The 20,854-nt window shown below is 44.6% G+C and overlaps 1 protein-coding gene across 1 annotated transcript; it reads left to right on the forward strand.

Annotated features, from left to right (window-relative positions):
* The first annotated feature begins 2,696 nt into the window (after positions 1 to 2,696).
* Positions 2,697 to 19,765, forward strand: LOC120508224 (zona pellucida sperm-binding protein 2-like). Its single transcript, XM_039721608.1, has 24 exons — positions 2,697 to 2,738; positions 2,809 to 2,879; positions 2,980 to 3,038; positions 3,137 to 3,267; positions 4,904 to 5,031; positions 6,391 to 6,537; positions 7,527 to 7,598; positions 8,955 to 9,122; positions 9,215 to 9,311; positions 10,279 to 10,496; positions 11,604 to 11,757; positions 12,592 to 12,800; positions 13,999 to 14,116; positions 14,966 to 15,171; positions 15,806 to 15,923; positions 16,000 to 16,166; positions 16,291 to 16,391; positions 16,482 to 16,603; positions 16,722 to 16,772; positions 16,864 to 17,047; positions 17,130 to 17,253; positions 18,338 to 18,434; positions 18,618 to 18,719; positions 19,246 to 19,765. Exons 2-23 carry the CDS (start codon positions 2,829 to 2,831, stop codon positions 18,698 to 18,700), a joined length of 2,805 nt encoding a protein of 934 aa, XP_039577542.1. The 5' UTR covers positions 2,697 to 2,738; positions 2,809 to 2,828; the 3' UTR covers positions 18,701 to 18,719; positions 19,246 to 19,765.
* The last annotated feature ends 1,089 nt before the right edge of the window (positions 19,766 to 20,854 follow it).

Raw genomic sequence — 20,854 nt, forward strand, 5'->3', positions numbered from 1 at the left:
TGGATGCCCCATCCCTGGAATTGTTCAAGGCCAAGCTGGATGGAGCCCTTGGCAACCTGATCCAGGGAAAGGTGTCCCTGCCCATAGCAGAGGGATTGGAATTGGAAGATCTTTAAGGTCCTTTTCAACCCAAATCATTCTGTGATTATATGGTTCTATGAATCTGCCTTTGATACATTAAAACAAAACTTTGCCCCATTCCCTCTCCCATTGCTCACTAGTTTGTTTTTTTGGTCCAGTAATGGGTGCCATTTTACTACATCCCACACTCAGACTAAGTATCAAACAATGACACTTACTTCAGGTCAACACACAGGATATAGTGGGGGGAAAAAAAAAAAAAAAAACGAACCAAAAACAAAGAAAAAAAACCAAAACCAAGAAAACAAAAATAAAATCACCAAAACCAACCTCCTTGCATTTTAACCAATTGTATAAATAAAGTTATCATTAAAAGGCCTGAGACAGAAAAATTTAAAAATCTTTTTCTGTAGTATTCATGTAACCTGGGGATTTCAGCGCCACAGAAAAACAGACACAAACACCATGACTCAAAGGGCTGGAGCCTTTTTTCCACCACTGAAAACAAGCCTCACTGGGAGAGGTGCTGCTCCAAGTGGCTGGTTTTAAACCTTCTAACACATTATATAATACAAAGCCCAGGTCCAGACCCATGCAGGAAAAAAAGAGAAACCAAAACATTACGTTCAAACAGTACCTTTCAGCTCAAAAGAACCCAGGCCATGAATCATTTTATCCACCGCAGAATGCCATCACCTCGAAGCTGAAATGCAGCAGCTGTTTATTACCCTGCAAGAACATTAAGATGCGTGCTTCTTTGCAGCCAAAACAGCAAGGAAAACTGAGCAGACAAATAAAATAACCTGGAACACATAGGCTTATCCTCCCTACCTTTATAATGAGTACCAGAGGAACTTTAGGGACCACAAGCAGCTGATGCTTCCAGACGCCCAGTGCTAACAATGCTTTCCACAGCACTTAAGGGATCCTTGGAAGCCAAAAGCATTTGACCTGGACATGCTTTGCTTTGCTTGGTTGACAGCGAGGCCAAGAGCTGGCTATTACACACTGACCACAATTTCTATGTCACATCCAAAGTCACTTCTGTCACACTCAGAACCAAATTAATGCCAGAAACACAGTAATCAAGATGGTCTGAGCTGTCCAAAGATGCAGAAATTTGTCTCACTGCTTGTGGCAGCTAATTGCAGTTGTGTACCTGCCCTGACAGTTGACTGTTAATTAATAAATTGCGATCATGCTCTGTCAAATATGGCTCCCTCAGACCCTGACTCACAGTATCTCGGGGAGATGCTACACGTCTCTTGGAAGTGGCTTATCAAAATTGGAACTGTTTGCTATCCAAATATACTGAAGTTTTCACTCAAAATTCAAAATCTCATTGTTGCACCACACTCATCACTGTGGTATCTGAGTACGGCCATTTCCAGCAGAATTCCAGCTCCAGCTGGATTCCATGAAGAGTCACTCGGACACAGCGTTAATGGGGCCAGGATCATGCAGCCAGTCCTGCATGGGCTCATGAGAAGTTGTGGCAGAAGCTGGACTTCAGCTCCCACTGAATGAGAAAGGGTCTTGTGGCCAAAGGACATTAATTAGGAGATTGCTAAAGCCCTGGGGCTCCACTCCAGAGCACTCACACAAGATGTGTGCCACTGTTCCCTGCTGCTGTGCAAAGTGACCCTGTCTGGCAGGGCAGTGGTGTGGGCACTGCTGTTACTGCACAGGTTTTCTGAAAGAAGAAGAAATGACACTGATTGCACTGTGTCCTGGGAGTGGATGTGCCCCCTGGATTTTGTTCATCCCACAGTGGTGTGAAGTGCACAGCAAAAACAATCTGATCTACAGCACAGCTCTGCTCGTGCCTGTGAAACAAAGTAAGGTAAGAATGTTTGGTCAATGGCCCAAAATGGAGGCAAAAAGGAAATTGAGCTCTGGGTTGAAATGGTTAAAATGTCAACCTAAGTCTCTTGTGCTCCTCACCCTGCCCTGGCTCAGCCATGCCACACAAGCTGTATTTTTAGTTCTCCAAGCCTCTCAGCCTTTCTTTCCTGGGTCACTTGCAGTCCCAGAGAAACAACTTCCATTACGAGCAAAGACTTTCCCAGGAAAGATGCTTGGCCATTTACAGACCTGCATATGGTCTGACTGATACCGAGATATTGCAGCACTTCTGAAAACAAGATGTTTTCACCAAAACACTCTCTGATAATCAAACAAATCAAAGGGCAACCTAACTGGATCCACTAAAGCAAAACGTGCAGCTGCCAAAGTACTGCTGTTATCTCTGGCATGGCTGGGTCACTGAGACATTTCACAGAAACAAAAATGTATTTCCTGTGTAGACCCAATTAAAATACCTCTGGAGAAATGTTTCGTGTGTTCTAAAGACCTGAAGCTAGAGCTACCCAACTGGCTTGTAAGGAATGAGAATACTTCCCAGGGGTTGATGGAAAGCACCAAGTCTGCTGTACTCATTACATTAGGCTCAGCAGCAGCCTCTGACATTGCAAATATCTGGCAAGAGGGTGCTGTGCCCTCCCAGAGAGAGGGAGCTGCCTCCCCTGCTGGGAGTGAGCTCTGATAACGTTGGAGGGCACTGCAGGATTCCATCCAGGTGTCCTTCCACAGCAGAAGCCACTGGCCTCTCCTGGTCCACACACAAGGTTTGGAGAAGACAGCACAGTCTGTGAAAGGTAACCTGTACCCCTCCTCCTGGGTCTGACCAGGTTCCACCTGCACACCTGGGTCTGCTTTGCTTCACAGGGAGAAGGGCTTTGCTGCCCATGCACAGGTCTCTGGGGACACATGGAGGCTGTGGGTCACTTGCTACACAGGTAACAAGACTTTGGTTTCCACCTCCTTAATTTTCCATTTTGATATTTTATTTTTTCCTCTCTGTTCTCCCTATTATTAGTTCATGTGCTTATACTGCAGGGTCTGGCTGTTTTTCTTCCTGTTCTGGCTGGGACAAGGGAGGCGGATGGCTCCCCCAGGTTGGTGAAACATGATAAAAGCAGAGTGGGGACAGAGGCAAGGATGAGAACTCGGTTATTTTGCTCGTAACACAATGTGCCTCTTCTCTGCCCTCCAGTCCCACTGACTCATCAGCTCTATACGTGCCCCCACTAGGTTTTGTAGAGAGCAGTTGCCGCTCCAGAATTTTTTGGATGAAACTGAATAAACTCTTGCTCCAGGGAAAGTTCTTCCAGCTGGAAATCTATGGTGAGTTACAAGTGGCAGCCCCGAATAACATGAAGGCTGGGGAATCACCTAAGTGATCCCAGAGTCTGTGATCTGGATGCTGCTGCCATCTATTGATAATTGGTAACTCACCCCTGCAGCACGTCTTTGTCACCCTGAGCCAGCCTCTCCCTCCTCAATTTGGCCACTACCCCTGCAGAGGAGCAGAGCTGGTAGCCACAGCCACAGCCCCCTCTGCCCCGTGCTGCTACGGGGCTGGGAAAGGAGAAAGGATGGTCTGAGGGGCAAGGACTGACATTTGGCTTTCATTCTTTTCTCTGCTGAGCCCTTACACATGTCTAGCAAGGAAAACAAAGGCAACATTGCAGATTGGATATGTCCTGAACAGCATAATGACAACAGCAATGTAGGCTGGGTAATACTCAGAAAACACACTCTCAATGAGGGCTGAGTGAGTGCTGCAGCAATTAAAGGACTTTGGAGGGTATCTTTAGTTCCTTCTTATTTAACACCACAACAGCATTTAAATACCACAATTCAGATTGGACAAAGGGGTTCCATTTTCTGCGGAAAACAAAAATCTTTGGGACCAAAATGAAAACCAGAAAATGTTCACATCAGATTGTAAAAAGTATGTGATTTCACCCCAAACCTAATTAATTTCTCTTGAGATCAGTGCACTCTTTTCTGGCTTATGGTTTTTTTTCATTTGATTTGGAGGCAGAACTGAAAAAATCAAGTACGGAAAGGGTGTGGGCAGAAAGGATAGCATTTATGAGAGTAACTGATACTGCTGGAAAAAACAGACCAGCCTTCAGGCACAAAATGCTGTTTGTTTCTTCCAGCTCTATCAGCTGGTCTCAAAAGCTATTCCTTCTTCTTCCAAAATTATTCCCATTTATCTCCTGAGCCTATCCTGCCTGCAGGCATCCATCTACTGAAACAGCAGTTCTAGAACTGACCAACATATAGGCATGACAGACAAATCTAGAAATTGCAGTGGCAGCTAGTTAAACCCTATCTATTTGTACAGATTCTTGTCTCTAACCCAACACGAAAATAGTTCCTTAATCAGAGGGCAGATGATTAACAAAATATGATGTTATTAATTCTACCATCATCAAGAGCTGAGCACAGCCAGTCCCTGTCCTGTCTCTTGTTGGCTCCACCATAGGCCTCACAGCACGCAGAGAGAAGCAGCAAACCTGATCAATATGTAAAAGTGCCCACCCAAAACAGGTCTGTGACCACATCCTTCGAGCAGAGTGAGCAGCAGATTATCCCAACTTGATGATTTTTAGAAACAGATGGGTTTAATAGCCCATAACTCTTTCCCAGAGACCAAAATCAGGGAGGGAGGTGATGCTTCAGAGAAAAAATTGCACTTCAAAGTGGCAATGGCACAAGCTTCTGGATGCAAGGAAACAGGCATTGAAGTGCACATGATGTGTGTGAGCTTGAGTCATGCCAAACTGTCTCATGCAGTCCTACACATGCCAGCACAGTGTCACTAGCAGTGTCACCAGCTCCTTAGCAGCACATGTCACTGGAGAGCACCCAACCCACGAGAAGAGCTGCATGAGAGGGCCTCAGCACCACTCTGCCCCAGGACTTGCCTGGAGCTTTACATCCCACATATCTTTGCCTTTTTCTGCAGATCCTGATTCTGGCCCTGTTCTGCTGGATGAGAAATTGGCATCTCGCTGTGGCTATGTCCTGTCAGAAGACGTGTGGGGCAATCCCGTCTTCCGCGCCTCAGCGCTCGGCTGTCACGTGGCCAATGAGGTAAGGCCCAGACACGGCTTGCAAGCAGCTCAGGCAGTACATCTTCCCCAAAAACACAAGACTGAGATAGTATATGGCATTCTAACGGCATGATTTGAGAATACTGAACTCAAGGAACTAGTGTTGGGAGTGCAGTGTGGAAATGAATAGGCGATGGCTCTCTGCTGTGAGGTTTGCTCAGTGTGACTGACATGGGATTTCCTCTCTCCATGGAATGACACTTATCCTAATGCTGCTGAGTAGCTGCCAGTTCTCAAGCATATCCTTGTAGCTGCTGATTTGCCAGAGAGTTTCTTGAAAGGCTCTCTGGAAAGAAGTAGGCATCTGCTTGAAAAAGCAATGTTTGCAGTGTGATTCTGGCAGATCATTTCCTGGCTTAATTTGTGTGGTAATGTGCCTGTTAACACATGCCTAGGAACGTAGATCACACACGTCTATTAGACCCAGATTTGCCTCACGTAACTTTAGCCATCTAAAAGATAATGTCTAGTCTAAACTAGTTGTTTGCTCTTCCACAATAGTCAATGGAGAAAAGCAGGCATCTCCAGAAGGTGATTCACCCCTTCCAAAAATGCGTGTAAAAGTGTAGCCTGGATTTCTAATTTCTAAATATTAGTTGAGATGAAATATACCCAGAACCAGAACAAATCAGAGTAGAAACTTCATTGCTTGTCCATGTTTAGTCTGGTTGGTCCTGGAAGCCCCACAGAAAAAATATGGTAAAACTTTATAGGCAGAGTTAGCTAACAAAAACGGGGGTGTACAGTGTGCTGTGCGATGACCTGGATTTCCAGGCTGGAAATTTCTCTGTAAAGGGTTTGCCTTCTTCTGTAGAAAAATACACATCTATGTCAGATAGAAGGACAGTCCGTGGCTTTGTGTGTGGCTTCTGGGGAGCTGAAGAACCAAAAGGATTTTTTTTACTGGACTTAGTCTAGTGTTAAATATTAAATAGCATTGCAGGTTTGGTCTGAACTACTTAGATCAAAACAAAAGTTCCAGTACTTTCTCTGTGTGGAGACACACAGAGTCACAAAGAGGAGAAACATGAATTTCACAGCAAGGTAGGTCAGGTCTGCCCTTGACCAGCTGCTCCTTTACAGTGTGGCAAGAACAGAGCTGAGATAGAGTCTGAGGCAAAGGCTGTGAGTGCTGAGGCAATGTCCCTGGCTCAGTAAGACCCTGCACACAAACCATTTCAGACAGGGTGGTATGTTGTAGGAGCTGTTACTGCAGTTCTCAAGCTGTTCTCATCATTATAAAACGCTCTCAGAAACAGAACACTGGGCTGCATGGTCCCATGGAGCCACTCCTTGAACCTTCCAAACCATCTGCTGAATTGCCAGTTTTTCTTCCCAGGCAGATGAGCTGTTTTCACTGACTGTGAACATCAAGGTCTCCTCATTTTCAAGCATGAGGGCAGCTGTCACCTACACCTACCCTATGTACTGCTCCTATGCATCCTGGGCTTCAAGAGAAATTGTGTGTGAAGAAAACTACATGGAGGTAAAAACCTTCCCACTGAAGGCAAGGCTACATCCAAGCTCCCTGCCAGGCACAGCAACCTCCAGAAATTCCTGTCAGAAGTAGATTGTACCCCATGTACCAGGCATAACAGAAACCTGCTGATATTTAGCAGAGTGTGTAACTGTAGATCTGATTAGTAACACATTTGCATGCCATAAATATTTTGTATGCAGTGAAACTCAGTTAACTGTACAGATGAATTAAGGCAAGCCTCTGCAAGCAAATCAACAAGAGGCTTAAGGCCAAGCTCTTAAGCTCATGAGAGTCACTCTTCGTCATAAAGTGCTGCAGCAGTGAGAATGTCATCTTCATATCTGAAATAATAAAACCTAGAGTTTGCAGAGCTGCATCTCTGCTGAATCACACAACCCACAGGACATGACTGTGAGACAGGAGCTGCCTCCTGCCAGGTGTGCAAGTGGGCTGCTTGACCTGCTGCCATGACCTCCACACCAATGTAGAAATGAGGCAGCAAACAATCCAAATTTCATTGCTTTCTGTGCATGCCTGCAAGAGGCAGGAGAAAGAAAGCATATTTCTCCTGTCAGAACCCAAGGCTGTGCAGGCATGTCTGGGTGTTGCAACACAATTAAACCATGGTACAGGTGTCTTCTGACTCTCCTGTTTCCTTGCCTCACTCTGCAGCACATGTGGGAAGGATTTACACCACAGCACCTGCCTTAGGTGGTGGGGATCCTGCATTTTCAGGTTTTCAGCCTGCATGGGAAGAGAGAACCAATCATGTTAATGCCAATAACCTGCTTTCCTACACCTTCAGTGGAGAGACCCAGGCCAATGAACTTTCATTTTAAGGCCACAAAAAGTACTGCTATCAAGAACCTCCATGGAAACACTTTAATTACCTCCAATGAATGCAAACTGCTAAATCCTGATAGATGCTGTTCCCCATGCCTGTAATAATACTGAATTTGCTCCCATTGCTCCCAAAGAATCTCCTGTGTCCCCAGGTGTCAGTGAAGACTGATGTCCCAGCAGTTTCAAATGACTACACTGTAGCATGGATGTCAGCACTGCCAGAGGTATGAAGGGGAGTCTCTCCTAACAGTTCTTAGCCTGCCTCTTCTCTCTGCTCTTATGAGTCATTCTTGGGGCATAGCTCCATCTCAGACAAAAAAAAGGGAGATGACAAATTTGCCGTCAAGTACTGAAAACCTCGCAAGTATTTTTAGACCTCTAGACTGCAAAAAGATATTTAGGTGGGAGAATAGAGTCATACACTTGTTCCATTAGTGGAAATTGAGTTCAAGACAAACAAAGGTAGGTGGTTCTTCACACAATGGGTAGTGAAACTGTCAAACTCATCACCAAAAGATGTTGTGGCTGCTAAAAGCTTACTTGATCGCAAGGAAAGTCTGGAAAAGTTGACTGAAGAGAAATCCAATAAGACATACAAAATACAAAGAAGGTACAGATAGCTCAGGAGTCACTGAGATAAAAAATATTTGAGACTGGAAAGAATGAGTGGGAAATTATGACAGGAGCATCTATCTTATGAGGAAAAGCTGAGGGAGTTGGGCCTGTTTAGATTGGGAAAGATTAGGAGAGGATCTTAGTACACAAGTATCTGAAAGAAGGGTGTCAAGAGGATGGAGACAGGTTCTCCTCAGTGGTGCCCAGCAGTAGGACAAGAGAGCAGACAGAAACTGATCCACTGGAAGTTCCACCTGAATGTGAGGAAGAATGAAACAGATTGCCCAGAGAAGGTATGGAGTCTCATCTGGAGAAATTCAAAAGCTGCCTGGACACAATAGTACCACGCTCATGGGAAAGCTGCTTAAGCAGAGAGGTTGTGCTAGATGGCCTCCAGTGGCTCCTTCCTTAACCATTCTGTGATTCTGTCAAATACATATGCTTGTCCCATGTTTCTCATGTCTTTCTTGCTCTTGATGCCCATTTTCCTTTTGACTGTGCTCCCATATGGCCATCACTGCAGGGGACTGTGTTCTAGGCCAGTACAGGCATTGCTCTCTTCTTGTCTTTAACACGTGTCTAGCATGGCTAGACACTATCAATGGTAGTCTGTCATTTGGTGTCTGGACTGCTCCAGCAGTCAACAGACATGGGGACAATCAGTTTCTTAACAACACAGATATTTTGTCCACAGTGGATTTGTACAAGGCCACCTGTCTACATTTCTTCCAGGATTGCTAGAAGAGTATCCCTAAAGATGTCTTAAAGAGCTCTAGAATTCCATATTCATATTCATATATATACATCTATATATCTCAAGGGCATTTCTTGCCTGAGATGAGGTCCTAGTATCATTCCAGTTACTCCCACTTCTAACAGGAAAACAGGCACTACAGTATCACTACTCAGCTTTTTAAGAGACTTTAGTAGACATAGAACTGATATAGCTCATCTCTCTCTTGCAGACTCAAAATGTTGCATACCAGCAATGGCAACTGATGTTTGTTTCTCCATCAGGGAGAAAGAGAATAACAGTAAGTGATGCAGTAAAACTGGGCTACAGCTTCAATAACAGCCTGTCCCGAGTGTACCTGCGAGCGCCCTACCACAGCAACGAGTCTGATGTCAGCGTGGTGAGTTGCTGATCCCAGCCAGACACAAAGCTCTGCTGTTCCCAATGCCTCTCCAGAACATCAGCTCTCTTTTTCTGCCTGGGCTCAAACAGGTCAGTGGTGTAAATATGAACATGATCACTTCCACTTCCATGTACAGGCAGCGGTGGCTGCTTTTGCTGATTGACACAACGGTCTCCTGTCCTGTTGGTAAGGATCTCTTCCTTCTGCACTAAAAATAACCACCGAAGGAGGTAGTAGAAAACACAGTCCTCCCATTCTCACAAGCTTCCCTCACAGCAACATGAGCTAAGAGTCTGTGGCTTTAGTCCTGGACAAACACAGTCCCTGCTGTGACACTACATTATTTGTGTTCCCAGTGCAGTGTCATGTCTCTGGTTTCTCAAATCCCCACATTAGATGCAGGGAACTGGAAACAAGCAAAACTATAGAAGAGCCAGGGAGCCTCCCCTGGACTAATCCCACAGCCTTGTCTCCTTTTTTTCCATACTATTCCATGCAAGGCATGCAGCTCTGCATCCTTGAAACTCACATATATAATCATTTTCTCTGGAGAGGCAGGACTGGCCTGGCTTTTTCCAGAGAAGTGGTGGCTGCACCTGGCTCTCACCTTGGTTCTTTCTTTTTCCATATTATTCCATGCAAGGCATGCCGCTCTGCATCCTTGAAACTCACATAATCCTTTTCTCTGGAGAGGCAGGACTGGCCTGGTTTTTTCCAGAGAAGTGGTGGCTGCACCTGGCTCTCACAGCCATTAATAATCTCACAAAGATTATCAATGTGAACAAGTGATGAGGAAGCACAAGGTTTTAAGTTGATGAGACCTTGAAGCCAATATTTCAAGAAGGTCCAAACAGGTTGCTCCGTGCCCTCTTCCTTCTGCCAGTAAGCCCTGGGACAACAGAGCAGGTAGCTGGGAGCACAGGTGCCAGTTCTTCTGAATAAATTAATTATTCACCTGAAACTGGTGATTCAGGTCTGCTTGGAGTGCCAGGGTCTCTGTGACAAAATAGCCATCATTTGGCTGATATCCTACAAGGTGTTGCATCAGTGAAAACTGTAGAGACATCCTGGTGAAATGGAATCAGGGAAAGGCAGAGACAGGACTGAGTGGTAACTCCAATTGCCCCTTCTCTGGAACTGTCTAACTCCACAGATGGCGTCAGCTTCACCGATACCACGCTAACATGGACTGTGCCAAGAGTTATCCCCACACTAGTGGTCCAGGAATCCACCTTTCTGTCTAAAAGCATTGTAATGGGAGTGGATGATCAAGTCATAGTGAATCCAGAGAAGATGAACTACTTACTGGAGTACAACGAGACACACATCAGAATAACCATCCCTACTGGAGCAGAAGGAGGCAAGCTAGAGGTTAGTGGCACACCTGGCACACACAAATGAATTTGAGGGTCTGTACTACAGATGTTTCCAAATCATGATAAATCCAAATGCTGATTGACTGCTGCTAAAAATTTGCAGATACAATAAATATTTGAAGAGCTAGATGCTTCTCTAAGTAAGTGCTTTGAAAGCACTTACTCAGAAACTAGGAATTTATAATGACAAAACATGGTAGAAGCAAGAGGCTGCCTTTTGTTAATCATCTATAAGGCATACTAATACATTAAGAGTGAAGGGATTTCTGGACATTGGAATTTAATTGTCTGTGTTGTTCAATAATGAAACTAGTCCTGGTAAACTTCTTGCCTGACTCAATGAGTAATTTCCCTGCCAATTTCCAAGACAGCATGATTTAGCAAGGGACAGGTTCTCTGCATGTTGTTGGGGTGCAGTCACCTGCTTTGAACATAGTTTATTCCTCATCAATATATAATTTACAGATACAGAAGCAATGTCAAAAGGAATGTTCAGTAGAACAGAAGAGAATAGTTTGGGCTGAAATGCATTTTTAAAGACAATTTACTCCAGACTCCACTGCCATGGGCAGAAACATCATTCACTAGATCAAGTTGCTCACAACTCCACACAACTTGAACAACTAGACAACTAGAAAGGAGTTGGCAATGCTAGATCAAGTTGCTCACAACTCCACAACTCCACACAACTTGAACAACTAGAAAGGAGTTGGCAATATTCCTACAAGATGGCACTGGTGTGATTTTTACTTATCCCCTTCAGGAGTTCCCTATTTGTGTAACAGACAGAACAAGAGATAATCCAGGGATGGTAAAAAAAAAAAAAGAAAAACCAACCAAACAAACATGGTGATGTGCTTAAACTTAATGAGGACACCCCTGATACTTCCTTGTTAAAGATCTCAGCAGTATCTGAGCCACACATGGACCAGACTAATGGGCCAAGCTACCAAACAAATAAGCAAAATCTCCTAGCAAAATCCATCCTAGGCTGTACTAGAATACCATTTGCTCTTCCTAGTGTGAGAATTTTAACCATATTCAGTCAAATTTTCATTAAGCTACTGAGAATTAAGACTTAATCACACATTTTACCTCCTAGAGCTCCATATCTGGTGGTGTCTATGGAGTCATTTACTGCATTAACCTGTTTCTGGAACACACGTGGACGGATGCAGATTGGCAAACCACGAAGTACACAATCATCAAATCCATCACCACACCTTTCAGGCCACAAATACCAACTGTTACCAACAGTAAGTCTTTCCTCTCATTGACCCTTACCAATCTTCTGCTGTGCTGTACATTGCTACACCCAACCTGTGCCACACATCTTCATTCACCAGAATGTTCTCAACTCCCACCTACAATTTTCTAGGCAAAGTCAAGATTCAAGTATTATATTCAAACAAACAAACAAAAAAATACCCAAAACCCCTTTAGTCTTAACTTATAAGTTGCTGATAAAAATGTAAACGTTCCTTTCATGTTAATACCTGGATTTTTCCAGTGAGCACCGGAATAAAGATGTGGTGATGTGCAGTTATCACACTGGGAAGCACTGTCTGAGGACAGCAGTCATTGATGGTATTTTCTCCCCCAGACTCCCTGCATTTGATACCTTAGGAGCATACTGAAATCATTGTGCCACCCAGTGCTGCAGTCATGGTTTTTAAATTTTATTTCCTGATGCATTAAACCACCAATGATTCTTGGAATTGTCTGGATAAGTGATATAAAAAGAAAAAGGAGCCTCTTACCATACATTATGATAACTTTATCAAATTTTATGTAGCTGAACTAGATTCTAGATTTCTTTAAAGGTATTGCACATCATAGTGCACCTCTAGAAAGTCACTGAACCCACTTTCTATAAAGTTCTATGTATTTGTTGTTAATTCCCTGCAGCTTGAAGCAATTCTCATGTACTCAAGAGTATTTCAGATCTGACTAGAACACAAACACTCATTAATCAGAGCCATTAAAGAGATGGCTGTTGGCTAAGTTTCCTGGAATTTGAATGGGAGGCCACCCCAACGTCTTCCTTATTTGATCCACATCAGCAGTAATTTGATGCTCTCTCCCTGCAGACACTGTGCCAGAGGAACGGCTATTTAATCTTGCATTTGGACACTTTCTTCCCGATGTCTCTCTGGTGGCAATCACAGTAGGAAATGTGCCATTTTCCCTGAGGGAAGCACAGCACCACGGCTTCAAGATTTATGAAACTCCCTTTTCTAATGGAACAAAAGCATTTATCCTGGAAGTCTCTTTTGATGATCCATATGTTCTGAAAGAGGTAGGATACAGCAGGTCACTTCAGCAGCAGAGTGGAGGAGCTGGGGCAGTCCCTTTGCAGAGCATGGTCCAGCTTTTATTAACCAACAACAGTTCCTTGACCATAAAGGTGTCAATGAGTCTGAGATCATCTGAGTTAAGATTAGAGGCTTTTATGTCCCCACCTTTCTCTCCACAGATCTCTAGGAGATCAGTATCAAGTGTAATTAGATGGGATGAAATGTTTCTTCCTGTAGTGCCTTCAGCATGGCTAATGTCCGAGTGCACATACAACAGGAAGAGCTTTGTCAAGTCTCTATTAGATTCTGCCCTTTGAAACAGGAGTGTCTTGGAAAAGTAAATCAATTATTGCAGTGCTGGCAAACACCAATTTCAAAAATCTAGTAACTCCTGAACCCACTGTTTGACTGCTGGCACAGGCCATGCCCTATGCGAGCATGCTACGGCAGGCTCAGGGTACTCTAAATGTAATTTTGTTAAGCTTCAGACCATTTGTAATCTAAATATTTGTAAAAGGTATATACTCACAGAGAGATTTCAAGCTCTCATTTCAGTGGGAGGATGCATAACTGCAAGTCCTCTACCACTCTCAACCAAACCACGAAAGGGCTGTGATGCTGTTACAAGGAACAACATTGTGAACGCACAGAATTTGTGCAGATAGTTTTCAGCCTGCAGTCAAACCACAGTCAAATTGCATTAAGGATCAAAGGAAGAAAAGAAAAATCTAGAAGCATTTATTTCAGGTTGAACACCAGGTTTTTCTTTGGGAGCGCTTTCAGTGAAGGAAAAGAGGATATTGAGAGGGATCTCTCACAGCATCTCACACCTTCTGTTCAATCGATTACTTACTCTCCTGGTTTCAGCCCACGCTCTGAGTAACGAAGAATAAGGATTTGGACCTGGATCTCTCTCTATGAGCTCTTTTACTATTGGGCTACAGAGGAACCACCACTGTGTTCACTTCTCTCTTCATTTTCTGAAAAGGCACAACATTCTCCACGTTTATGTTTGGCTGAAAGAGCTGCTGAATCCAGGCCAGATTTCTGAATAGCTTTAGGCCAGCTGAAGCGATGCTTTTGGAGCCTGAGCTATTTGCAGAGGAGAGGAGGGTGTTGGAATAATTATTTAGTGTTGTTCAGAATATACATGCCTGCCTATTCTGAAAGCTGCTGCAGCTTTACTCCTCTCTCTTTCAGTATGTGAATAGAAATGAAACAAAATACACCCTCCTGGTCAACTACACCCTTAGCGTGGGTCCGGAGATGACACTGTACTATCACTCAGCAGAGGTGGAGTGTGTGATTGCTGATATTGGTAAGCTTTCTCCTGACATTAACTGGTTTGCATCAACAGCACGGCTGTCATTTAACTCAGTGAGAGCATCAGAGTGAGGGTGAGAGCTTTGGGGAAAACCCCACCCCTGCACAGCTCATTGTTGGTAACAGCCAAGTTGCTGCTCCACTGATGGCAGCTCTTCTGCATACTGGCAAGACAGTCTGCCCTCGAGACACTGAGAGCAATAAAACAAGTGTGTAGAAGAAGTTGGCTTGCAAACTTCAGTGTGAACAAGATGCCTCAGAACATGAACATACATCTACTGGCAAAACTTTCAGACATTGCTACAAGTTTCAGTTTGTCCTCAAACACAATTCTGCCTGCACATCCAGGGCAGAATTTAACTGACTCAAAAAACATTGCTGTAATCTCCAAAGACAGCATTTCTATAAGGAGAAATTATCCACTAAGAGCTGTACATAGCAGGTTGCTGAAACAGTCAGGTCTCTTTGGTATTTCCTCAAATTTATTAGACTTTTCCATGCTGCAAAGATGTCAATCTCCTCACTGTCCTATTTTATGTCTGAAATAGCTCTTGGTTCAGCTCAAAGACTGATCAAAAAAATGTATTTACATACATAGCTCAGCTTGCCTTACTGAAACAGGGAACAGTCCTGGAAGCAAGCTGGCAGCCACTGCTGGAGCAGGACTCCCCTCCTCAGTGTCCGCTGCTTCACCCCCTACAACACAGCCAAGCCCTGCAGACAGTACCAGCACGCACATTGCTGCTGGGGTTTCTCACCTGCGACAGAAATCCCTGCCTGGGCCACACCTCAGCACTCAAACCTTCCTTCATTGCTAACTCTTCATCCCACCTTCTTCCCGCAGAAGTACCCGAAGCAGTTGGTTCCTGTGATGAGGAAAACCTGTATCTAACCCTGCCCACTTTTGGCTTGCACCAGTACTGGGAGCTGTACCTTGGTAACAAGCTCCTGAACCGCCACCTTGCCCTCACCAATGGGTACCTTGCAGCCACCAACTCCACACACCTGATCTTGCAAATACCTCTGTTTGCTGGGGGACTCACCTATGAGGTACAGGAGCTGTTCAGCAATGCCCTTTCTAAAGCACATAGGGCTGTTTGCTCCCACAGAGTTCTACAGACACAGTAGTGCTGTGGTATTGCACATATTGGAAAACCTCCAGAGGGAAGGACTCTGAGACAGAGCAAGTAGGATAAGAGGCATTAGACATGGACCCTTATGGTAATGCCATGTATTGTGCAATCTGCAGTCCACACTTTTCTCTAAAAGATATGCACCAAGTCTTCAAAAACAAACTCCTCAGTGTTTTTAGTAAGATGAGGCAAAATGTCCCATCTGCACTGAGCCAGAAACAATATTTCAATATATCTTTTATGAAAGAAGCTCTTTTAAAGGAAATTTTGCAGAAAATTAAGGACATGGCAGGGGAAAATTGATGCTGTAATAATTTGAGCTATTCTACAATAATCAGCCCAAATTTATCTCTGTGACAGTGACTGATAAATTCATACAAGAAAACTTGTACTTGTAGTTCTGCTCCCATGTTGCTTCAGGCTTGAGCCTTCACACTGATTTAACTCTTATGACTTATTAGTATTCAAGTGGCACAAGCTATGGAGCAGAACTTGGTACATGTGGATGATGTACAGGAGATAACAGACCTCTTCCATCTCCTCCTTCACAGGAAGTGTCTTTTCAGAAAATCAAAGCAAGGTTTGATGTTGCCCTAAGGAAAGTGAGAACTATGGAGATCTTACAGATGTTCTCCGTTAGCTGCAGTTTTAATTCTTCAGCATTTATAAGTAAGTTATGCAACTGATCAATCATAGAAGATATGTGATTCTTTCTTGAGCTGATAACCAACTCTGTCTTTCTCAGTATGCCACCCAGATGGTACCATAATGGTATCTGCCCAAATGAAGACAGTTCCTGCCATTGACATGAGTAAAACCAAGCTCAGGGACAGCTCCTGCAAGCCTAAGGAGTATAATGAAGCCCATGCCTTCTTCAAGTTCCATGTCACTACCTGTGGCACTTCAGTAAGGGTAAGTCCATGGCCAGAGCAGATACTCCTGCTGGAACTCTCTGCCTCTCCTGCATTTTCCCTTTTGATCCCCTGCCCCAGCTCCTGAGAAGAGCCAATTTACAATGAGCTTCCCACATGCACAGTTTGAAGGTGACCACATTATTTATGAAAATGAAATCTCATATGAGAAAGAGACTCTTCCAGGACAGAGCACACCAACAATCACAAGAGATCCAGACTACAGGTAGGAGCTGCTGCTCACTGACGCTACTCACTTCCATACAGCTGCTGGGAAATAGATGTGAACACAAAATTGCTGTTTCTTCTACTCTAGACTAACAGTCTTGTGCTATTACCAAGCAAAAGAGACCCTAGTGCTCGGTGCCTTCTCCAGGGACCCGGCCACATCCCCTCCCTTTGGCTCTGGGACCATGTTTCCACGTTCAAATACTGCAGGTGTGCAATTCCCTTCCTCCATTTTTAAACCTCTCTGACTCTTTCCGTCCTAAGTTCCCTTGTTAAGACATGCCTTACTTTCACCTAAAGAACCTCACTAACATTTCCTTCTCTGCAGCTTACAGAAGGGTAAGACAAGCTCTGAATGTAGTTTCAAGAGTGTCCAAAGGTAAATCTCCTCCTATGGAAATCAAAGAATGTCCAAGTATGTTTTAGTTTAAATAATATTAAACAATAAAATCCCCTGACATTTTCTTGAGATGAATCCTTCATGGAGTTCTATGGGCCCAGCATGGCAATTCTCAAACAACCCATGGAGCCTGTGTTTCTTGAGGTGGAGCTGAAGGACGAGAGCCCCAGTGTCGAGTTATACCTGGAAAACTGCTGGGTAGCCACATCTCCAGACTTCAACAGCACCCCAAGATGGAACATCACTGTGGATGGGCAAGTCGTATTAAATTTACAATGAACTCATCAGCAAAGCCCTAATTTCTACTTATATCTCTTGGTCTTTCCTCTCAAACAGGTGTGAGATGAATGGCAGTGAGTTTGCTGCAGAGTTCTGCCCGGTGCCTGTTAGCCCCAGGGTGAGACACCCTCCTCACTATAAAAGGCTGGCAGTAAGGACCCTGGCACAGCAACTGGAACAGGTAGGATTGAGTGAAAGGCTCAGCTCCCACTCATGGACCCTATCTGGAAGTCCGGATGATGCTCTTAGTCATGTGGTTTAGTTGGAGGTAGCAAGGAGCAGGAAGTTGGACTTGATGATCCATATGGATCCCTTCTAACCTCAGATATTCTGTTACTTTATGCTTTGAGAAATAGATTTAGGCACCTCACAGACTTAAACCCTAGCCCACATTCAATTCAACTACCCTGACTGGTGCACAGCTTTAGTTCAGTTCTCTTCTTAAATCTTCTCTGCCACCTAGCTGACTTGAGATTGGACAGGCTGGAGTAAACAAAAGAATTTGGTATGTAAATATGATTTTTATATAGTGATTCTGGCTTTGTGTAGGATCAGATTAGTATCACTTCAGCTCAAAATGTCTAGAGGAGAAAAATCAACTTATATGTCCCAATATTCACATGAAGTTCAGTTCTGCTGTCTCCCATCTGTCCTAGCCAGTCATCCATCTCCTCAGGTGTCAGAGAAGCAGAGACATGTGGGTTTGGTCTTAAAGTCTGAGATCCCATTCTCCTCTAAGGACTAAGGAGAGCAGAGAAAAACCCAGGACAGTAACCTGAGGGTACTTTGCTCCTTGTGCATCCAGCTGAGTGAGCTGCCTGTCCTGACATGTACTGATACCAGCCGTGGTGTGTTCACCCTGCCTGGGCAGCTCAAGTAACTGCATTGTTATTTACTCAGCCTTTCATAGGCACCTCAACTCTTGAACTTGCTAGAAATTAACATGATGCAATTCTGGCTTGTGCTGCTTCCTAAGTGTGCAGCTGCAGCAGGCACCAGATTGAGTTTATGTCTAGTTTTGCTACACTGCAGCATGTGAGTGAATTTTAACTTCTCCTGTTCCAGCCTCTCAGTTACCAAACTGCCTGAGGGCTTCCTTGACTCCAACTTTAAATTCAAGGCAGGTTCAGCTAGAAGGTGCCACATGGAGGTGTCCAGACAAGCATAGGTCTAATCAGATGTAGTTTCTGCAAAAGGCAAGGACAAAATAATGCTCTGCAAAGTGAGATTTGATATGGATCAAGTTGCATTTTTCTTCTTTTCAGATGTATGTGCACTGTTTCGTGGCAGCATGCTCTCCTACCAACAAACAACCTGGCAGCACCTGCAGAGGACAGTGCAGCTCAAGCAGGGAGAGGAAGGGTAGGTTGTGGAGGAGGAAAAGAACCATTGCAATGCACCCCTGACCTGATGTTTCTCAGAGATTTAGGAGCTCTGACTTTGGCATCTGTAATGCCACGAGCATGGACTGTAAACATGGATGTCACCTTTAAGCATGTATGCATTCCTTAAAAACTACACAAACACACTGTGTATCGTTCTCAGGCTTTCCAGGTCACCCTTCTCACAGTCTCCAGGGCTATGTACTTGCTGGACCAGTATGGATTGTTGCTCCAGATCGAAGATGACACACATAAACTGAATTTGGTAAGAACACCAGGCCCTGTGTGCTCTCCCCAAGAGGTCACCATGCTTTGTAACACAAGCGATGCAGAGCCTGTCCTCCAGGACCTCAAAAATAAAAGTTCTGGGACAAGAACAGGGAATGGAGATGGTTTACAGTCCCATGGTCTCAGCTTGAGCCCATGAGAGAGGGAGGAAGGAGAGCTTCCTGCCAAGCCAAACACAGCTGGTGTGGCTCTGGAGCAGATGCCAGCAGCAGAGCAGGGCATGCTGGACTTGGGCCATAGCAGGCAGTTTTGGAGCCAGGTATTATTTCAACAGGTTTTCAACAGGACTGCCCCCAGTCTGAGAGAAAACAGATCCAAAATTTTAGAAACAAACACTAAGGCACTAAGGCACACTGCCATATTCCAAATGCTTTTGAATGGTTCAAATCCTCCAGAGAGCAAGGTTTCTCCTATAGCTTCATCCACCCTTGGACAACCAGAGCTGCTGAGCTCTGTGCTCCAGCATCACTCCTCACTTCAGCCTCTGTGTGTGTCTCCAATAGCACCTGAAGGCTCTGCTGTGCTGGCTGCTTTCCAAATGGTGCCACTGGACACAGGAGCTACTGCTTCCAGGAACCACCAGAACTATTTGCATGAAGCTTAAAGACCAGATGGTGGGACAGCACTGGAAAGTTCTTGAGTCTACTAACAGGATCAGTAAATCTGGCAACCTATTGCCTCTCTGAAGTGGCTACAGAAGAAAACTTAGCAGAAAATGACCCAAGGCAGCAAAATAACACTTTGTGTCTCTTCCAGATGCTCAACTATGGACTTGCAGATCACTAAAATTATTCCAGCCCTAATTATGGCTGCTTCTTGTAATACTTCATAAAGTGACTGCCAATCCTCCCATCTGAATGTAAAGTGCAAATCTGAAAAGTCAAATAAAAATACATCAGAGCAATGTAAGCACAGAACATCTCCTTGCTAATGTGCAAGAGCAGCCATCTGCTGTACCAACGCTGGCTTCAGAGAGCCAAGCAATCGCTGCCAGCGCCCCTCCAGCTTGCAACACTAGGCACAGGCTTCTTCCCACTAATGCACAGCTTTGTCTGTATCATGACATCAACCTGACCTTCCTGGAAACCTGTTAGTTCCTCATATTCCTCTCACTTGTCCCTGTAAAGAAAAAGCTAACTCTATAAAATGTGAGAAAATGGATACTGTAGTATGAGCAAAAATGACACCTGGTATTTTTTGTTTCTGTGCATATGGAAAGGTTGCTTTTTTTCTTTTAATTCTTATTAATTGTTTTGAGATCAAGTACAAACCTGACACATGACCACCTGTTATCACCCTCAGGATGTGTCTACAGTGTACCTGCAGGTGTGGCTGCAGCACATGTAGAAGTTCACCAGCAGTGCAGACGGGGCAGATGGCACACTCGTGCTGACAGCACACTTGTGTGCAGTCTCTAGAGGGTTTCCCAGCTCCTGCAGCCCCTGCCTCCCCAACCTGCCTGGTCAGTGCACACACGTGGCCCACTTCCCAAAAGCTGCAGTCCTGCCTGAGACGATTGCTGAATAGACGCCCTGTTACAGCTGTACCTGCTGAAGGAGTATGATCTGTGAAAAGGAATGGGAGGGTGCTGTGACCCCAGCCCCCCCAGCAGCTGCCTGGGTGCTGCCTTCCTCTGCTGCATGAGCAGTGCACTCTGCTGTCCACAGCCCACACTGCAGAGCCCAGCAAGTGACTGCATTTGCCATGCATGCATTTGCCAGGAGAGCACACTCCCTGTTTTTAACAGCAGCAGCAAATTTTTAAGTTTAGGTTAACTTTCTGTTAATCTGAAAAGCAGTCCTCTAGAAATCTGTAGACTAGGATGAAGGGAAAATAATAATGACCAAATGCTAGCTCTTCTCAGCACTCTCAGACCACGGAGGTGAGCACCAGGTCTGGTCTGGTGTAACTGAGGCTCACTTTGTCCTGCAGCTTTGCAGAGCATGTTTAGATAAACTTGTCTGCAGTAAGTGGGTTATCCCAGATCCTCTCCTTTTGCCCTGGAAAACCAGGAAGAGGTGCAGCAGCATTCCATACCCTTCCTCCACCACCTGGCAGATGAGGAGACTTTTCTCTTCCACATACCTTGGAAGGCAGATGGAAAACAAGAGA

The sequence above is a fragment of the Passer montanus genome, unplaced genomic scaffold (genome assembly GCF_014805655.1).
Source record: "Passer montanus isolate IOZ18808 unplaced genomic scaffold, ASM1480565v1 scaffold46, whole genome shotgun sequence".
In the NCBI taxonomy this organism is placed as follows: Eukaryota; Metazoa; Chordata; class Aves; order Passeriformes; family Passeridae; genus Passer; species Passer montanus.